The 21,432-nt window shown below is 42.6% G+C and overlaps 1 protein-coding gene across 3 annotated transcripts in view; it reads right to left on the bottom strand.

Moving 5' to 3' along the window:
* Positions 1-20,524, bottom strand: part of TTC7A (tetratricopeptide repeat domain 7A) — a 168,371-nt gene extending 147,847 nt beyond the window's left edge. For 2 of the 3 annotated variants that reach the window (XM_059469396.1, XM_059469397.1), the window contains exons 1-3: positions 20,365-20,524; positions 17,717-17,880; positions 16,007-16,175 (exon numbers count right to left, since the gene is read on the bottom strand). In XM_059469396.1, coding sequence (XP_059325379.1) covers positions 16,007-16,175; positions 17,717-17,880; positions 20,365-20,524 — 493 coding nt within the window. Of the gene's footprint in view, positions 1-15,219; positions 15,277-16,006; positions 16,176-17,716; positions 17,881-20,364 lie in introns of those variants that run through there. The other variant, XM_059469398.1, reaches the window with a different exon arrangement.
* Positions 20,525-21,432: the final 908 nt, after the last annotated feature.

The raw sequence follows: 21,432 nt of genomic DNA, 5'->3' as shown, positions 1-21,432 counted from the left end.
ATAAGCAGCAGTGTTGAGGGGAAAAAACAAACAAAAAATTCCTAACTGGAAAATTATACAGAAACAAAGTTGGAAATTCTGAGCCCTCTCTTGGAAAATCTGAGCACATGCAGATTGCTCATGGACACACAGCAAGCTCTTGGCAAGGCACAAGAGACTCTTAACCACAAGATCATTCCCTTTCCAAAGAAAGGAAAAAACCCTGGGTTTTGTACTACTGAACTTCTTTCTTGTATCATTATCCAACACCACCAATAAACACAGAGTATGCTAATTGAAGATGCACAGCTACTGGTCCCTACAATAAAAATTTCTACTATCAGACTCTTGTCTGGCATCATACTACGACATCCTTTATACTCTTAAACCTAATTGGATGGGCTACACATCCATATCCCTGTTTTACTCTGATTGGTACAGGTTCTTATGCCACACTGGATCTCTACAAGACACCACTGCTTGAAAACTTGGATCTTCACCAACCACAACTGCACCGACACCTCATAGCCCAACACATGTTGCAAAAAGTTCAGCAGATGCTTTCTAATTGATTTTTTATATAACAGCATTCTCTAATAACAATGACAAACATGTAAGATGCAATACAAAATTCTACTGTTCCTGACACAGATCCACAGAGGTAACAAAAGAAGAAAAGAATTCAGCTGTCCAGACAGCTATCCAATGAAGTCATTTCAACTGCTGCAGCATGTAGCAAGGGATTTGGGAGGACCCACCACAGGCACCAGCCATGCTTTCCTGGACTTTCACAGTTTGAGAGGCACAGCACCTCAGTCTGCTCATTCCAGGAGTCTTGGCAACAACCTGCTGTGAGGCAGAATGGGCAGCCAGGCTTCCCCATGATGTATGATACAGTCTGGGTGCTCCTGCTGGAGGAGCCTGAGGTTCCTAGGCAGTCTTAGCTTTGTTTACTTCTAATGTTCAACATTTGTTCTGTCCCCTTGGTTACTCCACGAGGAGTTTCCCTATCTCATGCCTTACATTTGAGCCAGACATAAGCAGTTAGTTCAGTGGGTTGGGAAAAGGCCTCCCTGGTTCAAGCTCAGGAGGTGGCTCCCCACTCCTTCTGTCCTCTCCCAAGTCACAAGTACACAGTGTGCTTCCTCAAAGATCTGTATCTTGAAGGAACACACGTTCATACCTTTCACCTCTGAAAATACAGACCAGAGTAGAACAGGAGGACTGAATTGATTTCAGACTGACAGGGTGTGTGGGATGGGGATGACAATCATTTTGCTGCTTTTAACTAATGCCCAATCTGTGTTTTCTTCTTCCTTCCAGAAAACACCTTGTACAGCATCCAGACATAACAGATTTTGTCTCTAGTTCATCTATGAAGTCTCTGTCTTTATATTATGGGTTGTTTTCCTATTATTTTAATGGTTCCATTCTCCAACCCTGTAACTTCGTAATGAGTGAAGGAAAAAAATGCTCATTAACTCTCTCTACAGGAAAAGAACAAACCAAAAGTATCCAGCACTACAGTCAGAACAAATAACCTACAAATATTCTTCTTATACCTGTCTCAGTTTTATCTACCTCTGAATTTCTAGTCATTTCCCTTAAGTGAAAATAAATTTTAAGAAGTCTGCATTTCAGAGCCATTTCCCTTAAGTGCAAAGTAGGGTTGAAGGCCCTGCAAAAAAAATCCAGTACAATCCACTGACATTCATATACAAGCAGCATTTAATCAAACTGCAAGAGCTATCCTAACATAGTCTGTTTGGGGGTGTTTATTGTGGGAGATGTCACACAGATAGAAGAGGTTGGTAAAAAGCCATTTCCATACATGCTACAGCCCACTGCAAGGAGTTACTACCTCTGAGCTCTGACATGGGGGAGGAAAGCAAGCAGCCTCTGCCAGCATCAGGTACTGACAACAAACATGCCCATCCATGCAAGGCAGAAAAACAGAGCTGGGGCTGGTCAGAGACAGGGGAAGGAACATCTCCAGAAGGATTCTTGCCACACTAAGTATCCAGCAACACACAGTGTGTTAAAACAGATACTATGCTACACTGCACTACTTGTAAAGGGCTAGGGGGGAAAACAACCCACATGATGTGACATTAGTCATGGTTCTCTCTCTGTCACTGTATGCACCGACCTCATGTCATTCAAGTACAAAATCTTCTACAGAATCCAAACAGGGCTATTATTCCCTACCACAGAAATGCAATGAAAAGAAAAATTAGAGCAAGCAGACTGCAAATCCAGTATACAAGGGGAAGAACAGAAGAAAAACAACATAAGTTCCCTACTCTTGCAGCCACCAATTCAGTTCCCACAGTACAAAGCCCCAACAAAAAGATTTGCTCAGGATGCAGTTGGGTAAGACTTGACAAGCCCACCAGCACAAAGAGCACAAATTCCATCCTCTTGTCCATCCTCCAGTTACCAACACAGAAAAGACTCTGCAGCACAACACACAATTTAAATTCAACTCAGCTTCCACAATGTGTCAAAGTCACTAAAGTGCATGTTACTTCCACACTGGGGTTAGCAAGAAAAGTAGAGCTATTGCCAAGACAGAATTAGCTTCCAAGCAAATCATAAGGCAACATGCTTTCTTGTTAGCTGGTTAAGGTAAAGGGACTCAGGTATTTTTCATAATCAGCTGTGGCAAGAGAATACCAACTTAAAGCTTATCTATCCTAAGATTTTTCTTTTATGAATCAGGTGCCCAAATTTAAATAGATACATATCTATATACTGTAGTAGTTTATCATGCAGTGCAGACAGTTTTCTAATAGAGTATGGCCCAGGCTCAAGATTTTGAGATCTGTTTCCAGATTATCATTCTTTAAAATAACAAATTCTACCCACTTCAGAGGAAGTAACTTTCTATGTATAAAAATGCTGCTTTTCTCTCCTGCATAAAGGTAAAGCTTCCATTCACCTCCTCTAGTTCTCCCAATGATTCATCTCTGGTTCTTCACCTTTCTATAATCTTTGCCCCTTCTTCCCTGCCCCCAACTGCATTTATGGAAGAAAAAACTCAAATCCATAAGGTTTGTAAGTAATCTCTTCCTTGAGTTGAAATGCACTGCTCTCATATATGGAAATCTGAAAGGGGAAATTTTATGAAGGTGTATTTCCACTTTCATCTCAGTCATGCCTGGCTAAGGGAAGACATTGATATCCTATAGCTCCAATGCTCTGAGGTGATGATATTACCAGAACTGGAACATCTATGTGCACATGGACATGTGATATCAGAGTCTCAGCAACATAAATGGGATGAAAAGTCATGTTAGAAGGAATCCTTGAAGGTACATGGTCTGACTTGCTACACAAAGAAGGGCCAGCTCAGGGTGTTACCCAGCTTGGTCTCGAAAACCTCAGTGCACAGACAGAGACTGCACTGGACCAGGGAGGAGACTACAGTGGCTTTACATTTCTATGGTTCATAAAGTAGCTCACCAAACAGCAGCACTCCTCCTTCCAAGTAAGAACAATGTACCAATCCTTTCCTTTTTACAGACTTCAAGCTTTCTATACTTGGATGAATTTAGACAGCCAGGGAAGAGGTGCAAGAATTCGGGGTCATCACTTTCACCAACAGTGCTAGCCTGCAGCTGCTAAAATCCCATGGCCCAGGAGCATCAGAGCTGCCTTGCAAGCTGAAGAAGAGATCAAAGAAAAGCAACAGCATGAAGAGCATGAACCCAAACTCATATGTTGCATCCCAGTGCTATGTGTTGAACACACCTATGGACAGCAGAAGCAAAAGACATCTTAGTGTGGAACTTACAGCGCTGCCAACAGCAGCAGCCCCAGCCTGCAGAGCAAGGTTCCACTGTCTGTGCTCCTGGGCCACACAGACAGGCCAGCCTGGCCAGAAGACAGGTGTGATGCTGAGATAAGTGCATGCAATAGTTTTACTCTCTGCACAGGAAGGTAAGTCATCTGTCTGCACAGGAGGTAAGCAATGCATGATGGTATTGCATGGCAACAGCAAGGAAACTGGTTGTGTGCACACTCCCATCCTGGAGAATGCCAGGTCATTCTGGGTCACTGTCCCCAAGCAAAGGATGCACTTCACTTCTACCACATGGCCTTCAGGCTAGTTCACAAATGTGGCTCTAGGAAATTAATTAGCATTGAAACAAGACTATTTTTAAGACTTCAAACATATCCATGTGCATGCTGACTAATCAACATTCATCAGAATACCAAACACTTTTCAGAGACAAAATTCAAAAGCACAACCACACCACTCTAAAGATGGTATTACTACCAGTTTGCCCTGCCAGCTAAGGTCTGAACTTAAGAGCACAGTCCCCACCTAACCTATTCCATTACAGAGTGCTGGAAAGCAAAATAGCCCAAACCCCAAGAAGCAGCAGTTGGGATTAGTTAGACATAGGCAAGACCCAGCACCATGCATTATTTCTGCCACAATCCACAGCAGTTTAAATAATTCACAACCTAGTCTAGACACTTTTCTCCCCAGCAACTAAACCATGATTTTTTTTCAGCAGGACTTATTTGCAGTGGAAATAGAAGACGGGGAAGAAAGGCCTAGAAGCCCTTGATTTTGAACACATTGATTCATACTGCAGCCCATGAAAGGTGGGGACAAAGAGACCAGTTTTGCTGTTCAAGAAAGCTGCATACTTCTTTGATGCTTCCTATTGTTCAGGATTATTGTACATTTCTGGCAAACTGTTACAATCTTGAAATATCTTTCATGTAAAAGTCTCAGGGGTAAAAAGGCAGAAAATTCCAGTAACCCCATGTACAATTATCTGAAGACCTAACTATAAGCTGGGAATGAAGCTTAAACTTTAAGCAACCTGTAAAGGCTGCTCAATGCAGAACTCAAGACCTCCTTCTCCCACTTTCCTACGAGATGCAATAAACCAATGCTAACAATGTTACTCCAATTATTTTCAAAGCAAGAACTCTATCAGGTTAGACTTGTAATTACAGCTCAAGTTTATTGCTAAAATTAGGACAGCTTTTTGATCAAGTGGCTATGAAGGCAGAAGGCAGCAAGCACTCCCCTGAGACGCAATCTCAGTGCCCTGCCCCCAGTCAATACTGCACAGGCTCTGCATCACACCACATACCCTATGCATACAGAAATCAGCAACTTTAATCCACTGACACTAATTCTTTGGAGCATATCCAGACCTGCTCAGCTGGCTGTTCTTAACCTCCATGGCATGGCTTTTAATCCTTGCTTTAGCCTATAATACAGTGGTCTCCAAAATTCCTTGACCATATTAAGAAAAAAAAAATCATATATTGAGCATGCATACTCAATATACGCATATAGCTATATAAAGACATTGCTTCACAAACTATATATTATATATTTGTTTATTTTTTCAAAAATGCCTTCTAGAAAACATTCTACTGACAGCTACCTGTCAGCAGAGAAAAGCCCTGCAAATTCAGAACACTTGACTTTTTGAAAAAGCAAAAAGGCAGCAATTCACCTTTAAGTTTGACAGGTATTTTAACCATTTTGCCATGAAATAACCAATGAGTTGCAGTATGTACAGATTTTCATGGTCATTCCCCATCTCATTACAAACTAGATTCTATTTGAGGCTTGTGTTTATAAAGTCAACCTCACTCACACCATCCTACAGCACTTTGTGCATTTCTGGACCAAACTGTGCTCCTAAGCAGCTCTTAATGTATTTCATTACTGAACCAGAATGTGGCAACTTCCTTTAGGTGAGATATGTTAGAAACATTTATACTTCCTTGCTACTACATACCAAGCCTCCCACACTGCCCAATTTCTTCTAATACCTATTTTTTCCAAGTCTTTGGCAATGTCTTCTGTGTCTCTTTCAAAGGAAAGCATTTTAGTTTGGTGCCATATAGGTTTTTTCACATTATTTCAGCCATTTTTCCACAGTAAGAAGAACAAGTGTCTCCCCAATGGTATACTTTCTTCATATTTTGCTTTTACATAAGAAAGCTCAAGAGAGGCTTCTAAAAATGAAAGTACTTAATTGAGTGTCATTAGACTTCATTGATTAGATCCAATCCAATGCTTTTATCTGATTGAAGAGCTCGTGCTATTAATGTAAGCTCTGACATTCTTACCATTCACTTGTGCTCCTTTTTCTAGTATTACCTTAAATCCACAGGTTTTTAAGAGAATCTTTAAGCTACATGTCTATTTAATTAGGGTTAGTTTAATTAAAACTAGACAATATACTACATAAATCCACTTAAGTAGGCACAAGTGAGCTGCAACATTGTAAGTGAATTAAATGGTGAGGAAGCCCTTCTGCAGTGTGAAACACACTGTTTTGTAAGACACTTTTGCAGGCTCTACATGACTCAAGACCCTCGGCCATACAGACTAAGTCAGGGAACCACTTTCAATAAAATACTAAAGATCTATTTCAATGTGAGATGCCTTTTTTTTTTTTTTTGCTGGTGGATTTTTTAAGAAAAAAAATTAATATAAGCTATAATACTTTTCTTCTGCACCACAGTAGAATTATCTTGCTCAACCCCTGGGGCACAAGCACCACTTTGGGGACCACTGCTATAACATACTGATTGTCCAGGTAGAAGAGGCTGCCTCCATTCTGTGACATCAAGATACATCTACAGAGCAATGCTCTGAGGCACAGCAAACACAGGGGTGATCAGCAATCTCTTACAGCCCCACATTTAAAGGCTTTGCCAGCACCATCCACATCTATAAATTGTCATGGCATACTGCAGAAATTACTCTTGTTTTACCCTGGTCTAACTACAACAGGAAGAAGCAGAAGAGAAAAAAAGCTAAGTTGAAGGGGCACAGGGGAGAGGAGATGGTACTGATGATTAAGCACTGGAATTTATTCAGCTTGAGTTCACCTGCACTACAGTTAAGCAACATCACCAGCAAGAAAGTTCTCTTCTAGCTGCAGAGTCACTGAATCAGACTAGCCCTAGAATCCTGTTTTCAATTTTTTTGGCACCTCACTACAAGAAAGACCCTGAGGTGCTGGAGCATGTCCAGAGAAGGGCAACAGCGTGGGTGAAGGGTCTGGAGTACAAGTGCTACGAGGAGCAGCTGAGGGAGCTGGGGGTGCTTAGGCTAGGGAAAAGGTGTCTCTCTACAATTACCTGAAAGGAGGGTATAGCAAGGTGGAGGTCAATCTCTTCTACAAGTACACACCAAGTAACAGGACAAGAGAAAATGGCCTCAAGTTGCACCACGACAGGTCTCAATTGGCTATCAGGAAAAATTTATTCACTGAAAGAGCAGTCGGGCACTGCAACAGGCTGCCCAGGAGTCACCATCTTTGGAGGTATTTCAAAGATGTGTAGATGTAGTGCTTAGGGACATGGTTTATTACTGGATTTGGCAGCACTGGGTTAATGGTTGCACTTCATGATCTTACAGGTCTTTTCCAATCTAAATGATTCTATGTGAATTTGGGGAGCAGAAGGGAGAGAAAGGAAGGGTAATTCATATTTTACTATGCTGATTTGTATCGAGCACTCAACACAATTCTGGACAGAGCCTGCAAAGACTAACAGGCTTGTTGCCCAGTCACTTGAAAGACAGAGGCATTTGAAGCTTACTCCAGGGCAAACCATCACATGGAAATCTTCCAACAGCCACTGGACACATCCCATGCTACACAACACAGCCATCTGAAAGCTACCTCTAGCTTAGGCCATCTGTGAGTATGTTTGTCTTTGTTCTCTTCTAGTGAAAGTAAGTGTAGCATGTTGTTTCATTTAAGCCCATAAACATTGTTCCATTTCCTCAGAAAAGCATGGGCAAATACTCTTCCACCTCCTGATGCTGCTAACCCCACACCTTTAGAGAACTAAGCCATAGTGCAGAAGGTGGAGAAGGTTTTATGCATGTGTGCAATCACCATCTTCAACTGTGTGTGGGGAAGGGAGTAGAATAACTAAACTTTACCACTGTAGAAACCAAGTCACATTAACAAAAGGAACCAGAAGTTATTCCCTTTTGTCACTTCCCAAATTTCAGTAATCTGCATTTAGTGGCCTGCATCTAACTCCTCTGTGCTAGAGGTGCAAACTACTTCTGGAACAGTAAACCATCAGAACCAACAGCAGAAAAAAGCTCATGGAGCACAAAGGAAAAGCCTTTGTCCATCAAAGGCTTAGAAAAGCCTAAGTGCCCCAAGAACACCAAGGCTGGGCTTGGCAACTCTTTCACATCCAAGCAGGAAAGCAGTGGCACAAAGGCACACAATTCACCAACACTCAATAGGTTCAAAGGCACTGTGACAATGTAAGGGCAACTCCAGACTCTTAAAAATGGTTTTCTGAAACCCCAAATAAAGCATACTAACACTAGGTCCTTTTATCAAGACATCAACATCTACAGAGTGGGGTTTTGCCTATCAGACAGCTACTGTGATGCCAGCATGAGTTAACAGCATGCTTCCTGTCTTGCTGTCAGAATTGTGAAAGCCAGCACTTTGAGGTGCATACCAGGTATAGAAAAAAGTCTCTCTCTCCCCCTCTGACGTGGATTAACATTTAAAAGATGCATCTTTTGCCAAGCAAAAGTAAAAACAAGTTCTGCCAACAAAATGTCTTATTTAAATTATAATGTCCTATTGTATCATACATCCTTTTGGCTGGGACTCTGTTTTTCTAATGGCCAGGCAAAGAAACTAATTTTATTATTTAGGTTCTGTTTAAAGGAACCCATCTCCCACAGATCTCAGTTCTCAGAGAGATGAATCTCAACCTTTTGTAGTCATGAGAGGATTCCAACAAAGGAATTCATGCCCTGCCCCACCCTTTAAAAAAACAACAAAAACAAACAAAACAACACATACAAAAAACAAAAAAAAAGGCAAAAAAAAAAAAAAAAAAAAAACCAAAAACATACACAAACACACAAAAAAACCCCGCCAAAAAACCTGCCCCAAAACAAAAAAACCCAACACAAATTCTACTCTTCTACTGTGTCCCACTAAGTTCTACTTAGTCACATCAGCAGCTGAAATTACTGACAACAGTAACCTCACCAAGGAGCTGCTAGTAGAGGAAACAGCAGTAAAGTAACAGAGAGAACAGCAAGCAAAGATATCATCTTAAAAGGAGCATGTAGGTCAACAGTTGCATGCTGGCAAGTGTTCATCATCCTCATGAAGCCCATTATCACTGAAAAGCTACATCTGTGTATGAAAAAGTGAAATCAAAGTTTTAGGTAACATTCCCCTGAACTATCACCCAGGTGAATATGCTCTTCCCATCTCAGCTTTGTGCCCAGTATATTGCTGGCTCTTCATGATCAACAAGCTTCCCTAAAACCAATGAAAAACAGTGGTGCTGTCTTTAGGAAGGTTCTAGGTACCTTTCCCAACACTTCAATGAACTCAAGTGCCTCAGTCAGCATCATCACTTCCAAGGTGGGCAGGTTCCAGGCAGTAGTGGATTGGGACCCCTGAGAAGTCAGAACACACCAAGGTAACAACCCTTCTGGTTTAAATGGGATTATTAAATCCCATTTATAGACGATTTAGACCTCCAAGTACAAGCCTATGGCATAATGTCACCAGTCCTAAGCAGCACGATAATTGACACTGAAATTAATGGGCAGAGACAGGGAGGAAATTCAGTCTCAGGATTTTTCCCCTGTACCTTACACCCTGCTGCCCATTTCTGCTAAATGGGTCCATCATAGCACACTGCCCTCAGGTCAGACAGGAACAGCAATGCAGGCAGGATGAAAACTCAGCTTCTGGGGAGGGTGGGGCCAGCTGTGCTGCAAGGAGGTGAAGATCTGAGTTCCCTCTGCTTTTACCACTCTCAGATTTGAGTACTTTCCTTGTAGCCATGTGGCTCCTAAACAACAATACAGAAATGGATCATCTTTATCTTGACATGGGCAATTGCAACATCCTTTTACTTTTCTCCATTAATGCCTAGAGAATATAACGCAAACTACTTAGTTGAACATGGAAAGAATGTCTTCAACCTTCCATTAATCCATTTTCTGCGCTTGACTCAGTGGACTAGACAAGGTATTTTCTTCCTACATTGTAAGATATACACACACACCATCTCTTTTTAGGCATTACAGTGAATTTTTCCTAGGGAACTTCAAAAGCTCTTAAAAATTATCCTGTAGTAAAAATCTCAAGCACAAGATTATGTATAACCACTGGGAGGGGGTTTTTGGCATACAAGAAGTGGAACAGTATTCCAAACACTGTCTGCAAAAAGAAGACATCCTGAAAAGTGCTCTGAAATGAGGGACAGACTCAGAAAGTACATATACTATATACTCCATTAAGAGGTTTATAAAACATTGCCTGAATTAAAAATGCTTCTGGCAAAAAAGAAGTTAGAAGTGTAAACTCACCTTCAAAATAAGCTTATGAATTAAATTATGACCGTACAAAACTATATGATGTTTCTAAACTCAATTGATCTACACTTGAAATTGTTCAAACTACTGGTACTCAAAATCATTCTACACAGTCTGTATTCTAGGACCCTCCATAGTTTTGATACTATGATCTCACTGACCAAAAACTAAGTAGACAAAATCTCATTCCAGAGAAGCTAACAGGAAATTCTAATTAAAAGTAAGGCTACATAAGTTAAGAGGATAACACACAATAACCCAATTATGTTACTTGAGAGGAATAAATCCTTGCATCATAGGACTGGCAGCATTTAGTAAAGAACTGAACTAGAAAAGTTAGTAGCTTAGGATCTGAAGTAAGAGTTTGATGGAGTACTGGAATAGTCTTTAAAACAGAGGTATTCTCTTGTGAAGAGCACAAAAAAACCGAACCAAAACAAACAAAAAAACCAAACCAACAAAATTAAAAAAAATGCCAAACCCACAAACCTTACCTTCCTCCTTTCAATTCTCTAAATTATTTAGTTCAATAAACCAAAAATGAATGAAATAAAACCAAACAGGAAAGTTTATTTTTCCCATTTTAATCTATGAATTTTTGAAAATGCACACATGACAAGAAATTTATCAGCTTATCAGAAACACTGAGTTAAATAAATTCATTTAGTGAACTGAAAATATTAACCAAATTCTTTAGAGAGGAGGGAAAAGTAGATTTACCAGAACATAGCTTTGCAATAAAGCTGTCTTTAACTCTACATTTTATTCTCATTTTCAAATTGAAAATTAGCAACTGAATACAAATCTCACCTAGGAAATTATTCATCATGTAGAAAACTGTACTAGAAAAATGGATGACACACAAGCAAATGTCAAAATGAAAGACTCCAATTAAGCATATAAACAAGTGCGTGATACATCCTCTGATTAGCTAGAATGAACAACTTTAATATCAAGCTTGCATTTGCTGTATGCAAACCTACTGTTTTCAACAGTAGTACAAGCCAACAAAATGAGAAACTAATTAAGAGAAGAATGACTAAGAAGTTTAAAACAGTTTATTGAATTTTTGAGGCTTCACTTGGTCAATTTAAAAACATGATTAAAACCAAGCAAATAGTTTTCAAACCTGCTGAGTAAAAGGTCAGGTTTTTTGTTTATCTCTGTGTGATATCACCATTCTCCTTTCAGAACACCACCAGAATCTCCAAACAACCACAATCCACTTCCAGTATTGGAAACCCAAGACAATCATTTCACATGGGCAGAAAGCAGAACAATATAATTCAAAGTATACAGACCTCATTACCACTGAATTCTTAAAAGATACAACCACAAGAGAAACAGGAACACACATAAGCTCAGCAATTTGTTCTAAGACCAAACAAAAACAAAATAATCCAAAACAAGATGTGCTGAACTCAGGATGCTGGAAGCAGGTTCCAGTCTGTTTATCATTATCAAACTCAGGAAAAACCCCTACGTGGTAGCTTTGAGGTTTTACTTTGAAAATATCACTCACAGATCTTAGCAGAGCTCTAAAGCTCAGTGGCTCAATCCAGCAATGTTTGTTTCAAGATTTTATCTTTGCTTTCTCAAATGTGTCACACCACAGATCTTAAGCATGCTTAAATGACTAAAATGGGTCCAAGGATAAAATACAGATAGCTCTGAACCACTAGCAGAGTCTCATTTCCTCCTAGATACGGCTTGTGGTTGGATTTGTTACAATAAAATGCAGACTACACCAAGGTTTCTTACAGGCACATTATCACCTTGTTCTCTTCCACACCTTTCCGAAGATCTAAAAAAAGACCAAGCTCACATTGCAGCCTTTTGATAAAATGGATGTCTTTTCTGAACTTAAAAAAACCCAAAAACTCAAGAACAAAACCACTTAGAAACAAAATTACAAGGAATAAATCTCAATTTGGTCTGCAGTCTTCTCTCACAGTCACCAGAGAAGAGGCTCTATGTACACCACCATTCACATCAACTGTGTCAGATGTGATGAATCACCCCAGAACAGCCAACTTCTGACTCTACAGAGAGTTCAGACTGAACCTGCACAAATTAAACCCACCCTGAGATGCCAAATGGCCAATAATAACACAAAAAATTACTAAGTTACAAAAATTACAGGATGGACTGGGAGAAAAGGAGAAAAACAGGCAGTGGGACTTTTAAAGCTTTAACTCCCTAGAAATCCATTTAGAAACTAGATAGCCTGTGCAATCCTATGGCATTGCTGCACAAATACAGACAGGTAGCCATCTCCAGGCTACCCCACTCAGGTGGAACAAGTCCAGTGCCTGGCCTGACAGCACAGGGCTAACTGCAGCAGCTCTGACACATCCCTGAGCATAAGCTAAAGCCCCTCTCAGTCAGTACAAAACAGGACCCACACAACACATGAGCCCTGCCTGACTTCACCACCCAGGCTGGCCTCAGGTAAAGCAGCTCTCCTGCTCTCAGCAGCACAGCAAACATTGCCACATCACAGAAGCTTCCTTCTTGGAGCTCAGGTATGCTGAAGCCCTGGCTAGAGCTACACAGTGCTCTGGAAGGGTCAGGTAGTAGCCTAACCTAGCACCAGGAAGGTTTACTCCTTTCAAAGAGATATCTGCAGAGTTTCTGCATCAAGCACAAACAGAGGGAAACCAGTGGGCTCTAACAGCTACAGTTTGTTCTGAAGTCTTTTTTGCTTGCTGTTTCAAATGGACACCATCAGGTAACAAAGCCACAGTATATCCCAACTGAATTAGAAGCAAAGTTTGCTTACTCAATACTGTTTTATGCAACAACAGAGCTACTTGCATCAGAGATTACCAGCAGTAATATGAACTGAGCAGAAGTAAAATTTTAAGGAAGGACTGACTTCATGAAGGATGGGGAGGAAGGACAAGTACAAACCAACCACCTATTAACTAACCAGAGAGGTTAAAATTAGTCATAATGAAAAATCAAACAATTGTCAAAGCTCCACTCACAGCACCCACAAAACTTGTCTCCTCACAATGCAGGGATTTAGAAACAGAACAGGAAGCAGCAGTCAGATGAGACACTGGAGAATCTTCCTCTCTCCCATTTCTCCTGTGACTTGTCAATTGCTCAACCCCTCATACTGATGAAGAACTTCAAAATTTACTTCTTGAAACTCACCTTGTGTGGAAGTTTAGTGAGAAGGCAAGCAAGAATTCTTTTCCCTGCTCAACTTCTTCAATCCAAACATAAGGGTACAAATCCATACTGCCTCTTACCATAATATGAACCCACTACCTGCTTTGGACCTCCAGAGATTTAGTTCAACATCCACCTTCAGTGTTGCAAAGGTTAACAGGTGCTCTAAGGAAGGAAAATTGTTTTTGCTGGATTTCTACAACTGGTTTTATCTGTGCAACTCCTCCCACTGTATCCCACGTTCCTTGCTACATTTTTGTTAATTGCCAACATTAAAAGGACAGGTGTCAACATTTAAAAAATAAGCCTTTTATCTGACTGTTCTTTGTTCCATGACCTTTCCAGCCTAATCCTGAGTGCTTGAGACCCTATGCTGCCATTCTGCATACAGGCATTACTCAGCAGTATTACCTACACAAAACTGAGGCAGTTTCAATTTCACAATATGAGGTGATACAAAGTTCTGCTGCTTTTAACTAATGCTAGATGAACAGGGGTATTCTATTAAACGAACAGCTTTCTCCCATTTCTGAAAATGTGAGCAAGAAATTGACTGAGGAACCTAACTTCTGCCTTGAAATAGACAGGACTGTGGCTTTTCTGGATATTTGCCTAAATGGCCCCTGCAAAAATTTTACTACGAGCAACATTCAAGGCTTCAAATTGCATAAACAACCAGAAGTTCAACCACAGGCAGTAATATAGTATGAATGAACACAATTTCTGGAGAGATAGCAAATTAAAAAGGGGAATAAGATAAATCTATGGCCTAAAGTATCAATACATTTTAAATAATTCAACTCCATATTGTTACTTGCCCTGCAGAAACAGCCTGGACACACGTTATAAAATGAAAATTTACATCTACACTGCTATTGCCATAGCCACCTGCACAAAGTGCTAACACAAGAGTGGCTGAGGGAACATGGCATGAGGGAACAGTGATCCTAGCAGCGAGCGCCCTCTCCAAACTCAGATGGACAAGCTCCACTCTGCTGGACTGCTTTATACCACCAACTTTGGTAGAATACTGAGTGATTTACTACACTCTTGATATCTCAGCTAATATGAAAATAATCATCATGGAGTATAAAGACTGTGGAACCATAACAGCACAGAGGTTTCTCTGCAATGACAGAGACTCCATATGATTTACAGGGCAACACAGTATTTACATTCCATGTTAAACCACACGGGGAAAGAAACCAAAACATTGCCTGACACTCTAAGGCAAACGCCTCCAACATCTCCATATGTAAGTTAGCAGTCAACACAACACAAGGGCTCTTATAACAACAGGGTTATTCCATCAGTTTCCACACACACATCATTACTACACTCACACCTCACCAAGGGTCATACCTGGTTCCCAGTAAGGACAGTGCATCTCCTTCAGACTCTGGAGTGCACCAGGAGTTGCTCTCAAATACACTGCTGAGAATGCACTGGCAACCACCTCTGAGCCATGCAAGTGTCAGTGTGAGGCACAAGTAAATTAGTCCTGCTCCACAGAAGCTCATTAATGAAGCAGATTTGATCAGTACCACAGGAAACAAAAATCAAAGCAAGCAAAGCAGCACAAACAGGGTTTCAAAAAAAGCAGAATGACTCAAATTATTATCAGTAATACTAGCAGCCCAGTCAAACAGTATTTTGGGTAGATTTGGTTTCACTCTTTTACATACCAGTTGAAGGTATCTGATCATCAGAGTTCTCATTCACCTAATTAGCTGGTGGACATGCTGAAAAGAGTAGAAAGCAGTAGATAGGTAGCAGTACTTGAGCAACATTTATAAAGGAACCGAAAGCAAATGAAGGAGAAGATTACTGATCTTTTTCTCCCCCCAAGTCAAAAACTGACAAGGGTCTTTCCCCCACTCAAAAAGGAAATGCAATTTCACTACCCACAGAGGTAGTTTTAATTAGAATCTCTCAAACAGTGCAATGTCTACAGAGTTACAAGGGGGAGGAGAGATTCCTGTTTGTACATAAAATCTGATACTGTGTGACATGCATTGCAAAAATACACTACCTGCTTTGAAAGCACATACGCTGTTAGTCCAAAGTTTAAAACTTGGAGACATCGTTGTTGTTTAATTCACAGAAATCACTGATATGTACAAGTAGATGAATTCTTTCTAACTCAAAGCATAAGCCCCAATCCAGCCAAGAGCTTGATTCTTGATTTAGATTTTCCCAAAATGGACACACAAGCTCAAGTACATCGCTGACTTACAGCCAAGAGTTACCACAAGATTTCCAATTTCAAGCTTTTCTTTACAAGCCAGCCAAGTTTAAAAACCATGGACTAAGACTCCATAATGCCTTCAAGTTTGAAACTACACAGACCATACCATGTAGGATCTTCTACAGCATACATCTTTGCCCCAATCCTGCTCCAACCAAACCACTTGGAGAAATAGCTACAACCTAAAACCAGCATATTGCAAATATACACACATGGTCCTTTACCTTTAATAACAAAGGCTTCAGTTATCAAACGCAGCATGTACAGAGGTTCCTCTTTGGTTGAAAGGTCATCAATTCCTGCTTTTGCATACATGCTGATGGCATCTCTGTAGCATCCCTCCACATAATGCAGCTTTCCTAGGATCAGCATAGCTTCTGTCATGTACTTCGGCTGAAATGGAGCAGAGAGAGAAAAAGTGTTCACAGGGTGAAACACCAGACAGGAATAATGAAGTTCTACAGCAAATTAGGCAGGTTCAGAATGCTTTCCTCTCACAATTGCAAAGGTTAACCTCATGACAGCAGTAGCCAATGAAGGTCAGGCAACCACTTTGGAGCTCAGATTTGAAATACAGTTTGTAAGCCAACTCTTTGGTCTCAGCTGACCTGCTCTATCGATTCACCAGCCACAAAGAGCAGATAAAAGGCTGGCACTGTCACAATTACCTACACACACTAAGAAAAACCCCTGCATTTGAACTAGACAGTAAACATCACTTTTTAGACAAGTAAGCTCCCCTCTCCTCTGTATATTTAATTAAAGAGTGAGAAAAGTCTCAAATTTTCTTTAGTTGTCAAAGAATTTTCATGCAACTGTGAAAAAACAGAAGGCACACCTGCTATTTCTCAGACTCATTTTGTTTAAGGATTTAAAACAAATATTACAGAACCTCAGTAAAACACATCTTTTCAGACACTCTGGAAAGCATGAAAAGGTTCCTAAGCCTTCATACCCATGTTTTAAATACATGCAATCAATACAGGGTCAATACTGCATCAGTAGCTAAGTCACCACTAGCTAAGAAACAGTAATGCCAATTCATGCAGCCAAACTAAACACAAGGAAACGGAAGAATTCAGTAGTTGTGACTGTTAATGGGGTTAAACTATAAAGAGGGTTGGACAGATTCCCCCCCCTTCCTTACTCTCTCCATTTTATGCTCTAAGTAGGCTGACCTTGCTCATTGGAAATTAACATGGTGAAAGTATAATATGCATTTCCAACTTAACTAACCTAGCCTGGCAATTTCAGGACCAGAAGTAATAGGAGTCTGGAGCAGACTGGTGTAATTCACTTACATCTAAACACAGTTATGCAACTGTGTGTCAAAGGACACCAATGCAGCAGCCATCAAAGCAGAGTTTTAAAACCCTCCTGAAGCTCTGCAACTGAGTCCGACAAGCAGCTACTGGCCACACACCCAGATCATAAAACAAAATAAAGGCATTACTTCTCTAATAGATACCAAAGGCAGTGCAAGGCTATAGTCCTCCCAACACAACCCTAAGATCCTGACAGCAGCTTGTAGCACATTTTTCTCCAATCAGGAGCTACCAGTTGTGCAAAACTCCCTCAGATCTGGAGCAGCAGGAGGTCACTCTACTGTGCTGGCCTGACAGCACCCTTATGTGCCCACACCCCACCACTCGAAAGCAATTCTAAGTATTTATCCTGCTTCCTTCCAATTAAAAAAAAAAATAAATAAAGAGGATATGCCCTTGTAGCACATAATTTCTTTGCATATGGAAAAGCAAGTCTCACACCATAAAACCCTGCCTAGAGGAATTACCAGTCTCTCAGTATCACCTACAATACAGCACTGTATATCCACTGACACGAGCAGGCAACACCCACACCTTGTATCAGACTAATAATCACAGCAAAGAAGTATCCAGGAACTGGCAGGAATTAGGATGATAGAGCCCACTTACTCTTAGTTTCCCTCTGCTTAAGATATTGGTCAGATACTGTTTAGCTTCACCCAGTTTGGGCTCACTCTTCTCTGACAGTGGAATGGAGTCCTTCAGTTTGGCAAAATTCTCTTTCAAGCATTCCTCCAGCAGAGCCTCTGCAAGCAGCAAACTCCCATGGTCCTCTGAAAGCAACCAACCAACAAGAAACATTGCTTACTGCTATACTGATGATAAACAGAATTACAAAAACAAAACAACACACCTTGGAGACAGACGATAAACTCAAATGAGGGGATAAGGAAGAACGTGTACACAAAAAAAAAGTTCCATTAACTTTTATCTAGTGGAAACAGTACATTTTGTATAGAAAAATGAAACAACACTGTTGTAACTCGAAGATTGTCCCTCCTTAATCCCTTAATTTTGGCAGCACCATTCCTTCTTACATTGTCACTAATATAACAGTTAAGAATTTTCATCACATAACTCACTTTCAAAAGTGCAAAAACAAAAAGTCTGCAAACATTTCAAAGGATGCTTTTTATTTACAAAGGTACTAGCATGATATGAATGCTTTAGACTACAGAGAAGTGATAGCAGTAACTGCATCAAAAACTTCAACAATTTTCCTGAAAGCATACAGAAAAAAAAAATTAAAATATAAATTATACAGATTCTACATGTCCATTACTAAAGACACACAAGGACTGACCCCCTGCTGTAATTAAAATGCCACATAAAACTCTTTCTACATTAAAATCCATCCCTGTTCACAGTTCCACAGAAGTGTACACTCAAACACAGGTAGCAGCAATGGATACAGCATGAAGCATCATGAAATGTGGCAATCATGCTAAAAAAAAAGTTTAATCTGCCAGAGTATTCAGAGTTCTTACATGACAGGCCCATTTCTGCAGTTCCTTCATTCACAACAACAGCACCTCCATCAGCAGACTAGTGGGTCAAGCTAGGTAAGGAAATCTTTGAATACCCAAAAGCCCAGCCCTACATTTCATATATATTCCATGTTTCAAAGGCTGAAGTTTGAGAATGAGAGGAACACAGTAGTGTATCCATTTCTGTATTTTCAGTCCAGGAGACACCTTATGCCCACTTTCTACCTATACACCATATAATAACTGTATGGTGGTTTAGATTTTTTTCGTTGTTGTGGCCTAAGTGTTCAGCTACATATCAAATTATAATCATAGCTCTTCCTGCTTGTTTGCAGGTCTGCAACTACACAAAGTACGGGTACATAAAATGAGAAGTGTAAGAGTTCAAGTATATTCCCCCCCCCAAACTTGCATGCAGTCATTTCTACACACTAAAGTGCTTTCAGGTAGTCATTAATCCCTTAATCAAACTTAAGGAATTAGGTAAGAACATAGACAATTAAGAAATAAATATACACAACCTCACAAAGCAAATACTACTGTTAAAAAAAATCCCATCCAAGCACACAATCATTTCTAAAAGCACAAAACCTGCTGAAAGAAGTTCTGTAGCAGTAACAAGGCATTACACTCATAACTACCAAGTTATGATGACATGGCAGCAAATTAACAAATCATGTTTTTACAGCAATCATACTGCTGTTATACCTCTTAATTACAAGGGAAGAAACTACTGTGAACTCTTCAACTACTAATGCCCCCAAAGCTCATGGTGATCTCTGCACCTGGGAAAACACAGCTGAAACCTGACTAAAGTTCAAAGGTTGGCCGTATGATTCTCAGCACAGGGTTCAACCTGTATCATGTAAACACTAGGAAAGCCTCAAAAATAAACATGTATTAAACTACCAGCATCTCTCCTATCATGGTTCCCATTGTGAAGTTTAGGGCACGCCAAAAAACTTCAACGCTAGGGCCATATTCTGATCACAATCCCCTAAAGAAGGGGTTTATTCCCAGAAGCAGCTCTTCTGACTTCGGTGGCAAAACCTTTGTACCACTACCGCGGGTAGACTCAGCTCCTGCTCACAACTTACTTGCTCACCTCAGACTGAGTTAAGCTGCCTCCCTCGTTACAAAAGATTTCATTAAAAAAAAAAAAAGGCAGCAAATCAGTTTGTTGTAACAGGGGGGAAATACTAATATACTTGCTATTTACGAAACCTGCTTTACACGTGAAAGCCTTCCAGTAAAGCAGTGACCCTCGGAAACAGAAAGAGGTAACACAAGGGCACCCACCCAAGAACAGCGCTGGGCAGGGGCAAGAGGGAACCAGCATAGCACGTATCGAGAAGCTGATTTGAACCTTTCCAAGCGGGGGCGACCCGCCCGCAGCCCAAACGGGCCGGCGGCACCCGGGGTGGGCTCGGAACCGGCAGCCGCCACCTGCGCCCCTCGCTGCCCCGCGGGCTCGGCAGCGCTGACACCGAAAGGAAGCGCAGAGCGATCCTTCCGAGCGCCGCTGCCTGACCCCGCCGCCTCTCCCAGGCATCCCTCCTGCCCGAGCGCTGCGGAGCCGGGACGCCGGCACGGAACGGCAAACGACGCCCCGCAAGCCGAGGCGGCCGCAGCTCCCGCCCACGCCAGCCCACCGGCGCGGGGCTGCCGACACCGGCGGCGGCAGGGAGCGAGCAGCCGGCCCCGCCGCCGCCCCGCTCCCGGGCGGGTCGGTACCGGCGGCCGCCCCGCCCGCCCCCCGCCGCCGCTTACCCGCGTCCTGCGCGCCCCTCGCCGCCTTCGTCTTGCGCGGGGGCCGCGGCGGCAGCAGCTGCTGTGCGAGGTGGCGGAGCCGCCCCCAGTGCCCCTCCGCCCGGCACCGCTCCATCTCCGCCTCCAGCTTCACGTGCGAGTGCGAGGCCTTGGCCGCCATCTTAGCGCCGGGAGAGACCCGCCCCGCCCCGGCCCGCGGGGAGTCCCCGGCGGCGCCTCCCGAGCTCGGCGGCCGGGGTTGTAGATCCGCCAGGTGCTGGAGGGCGGGCGCGGCCGGGACGTGCTGCCCGAAGGCTGCGGTCGGAGACAGCGTATCAGCCATGGCCGCCACTCCCTGACGCCTCTCGCCTGATACCCGGGCACGGAGCCGCGTCCTGCACCAGCGGCCGCTGTCCCGGCACCGCGGGTGTGGCCCCTCGTTCCCTTCCTGGGCGAGACCGGCCGGGAAGGCCGTTCCCCCACCGCCGCCCTCAGAAGTCACCCGAAGCCCAGGGCTCTCCGCCGGTTGATCCCCACGGACACCGGCCCCCTCCAGCAGCCGCCCCCGCGGGCGGCGCGTGAGGAACGGGCCAAAAGCCGCCCCGGGGCCCGGCTTTGCTCGAGGGCTGTGCCCTTGAGAGGCCGAAGCTGTGGTGTGTAGGTGTCGAGTATGGAAACAGCGGGACCCGGGGCGTGAGGGGAAGCACAGAGCACGGTCAGCAGTGGGCACTGGGGACAGGGTATGGCAGTTCCCACTCGAGCAGCAGGGCAGGAACCATGGCAGTCCTTCACGGACGGGGCTGGAGAGAAGCATCCAGAGCAGGGCACTGCCCTAGCAGTGGGACACGTGCTGACCCTCAGTGCCAGCAGCTCCACCATTGCAGTCCTTCTAGGTTCTGCCCAGGGTATCACCAGTGAGATCCCTCCAATGCGTCCTCTGGGAAGGAGCTGTCTGCATCAAAGGCTGGGGTTGTGGAGACCCCACAGTTCCCAGAATGGGCCAGGTTGCAAGTGAGTCATCTGGTCCAAGCTCCCCTGCTCAAGCAGGGTCATCCTAGAGCATATGGCACAGGATTGTGTCTAGGCAAT

This window comes from Ammospiza nelsoni, chromosome 3, assembly GCF_027579445.1.
Source record: "Ammospiza nelsoni isolate bAmmNel1 chromosome 3, bAmmNel1.pri, whole genome shotgun sequence".
NCBI classification, from domain to species: domain Eukaryota; kingdom Metazoa; phylum Chordata; class Aves; order Passeriformes; family Passerellidae; genus Ammospiza; species Ammospiza nelsoni.
Note: the sequence above shows the minus strand (reverse complement) of the source record. Positions and strands in the feature narration are given on the sequence as shown.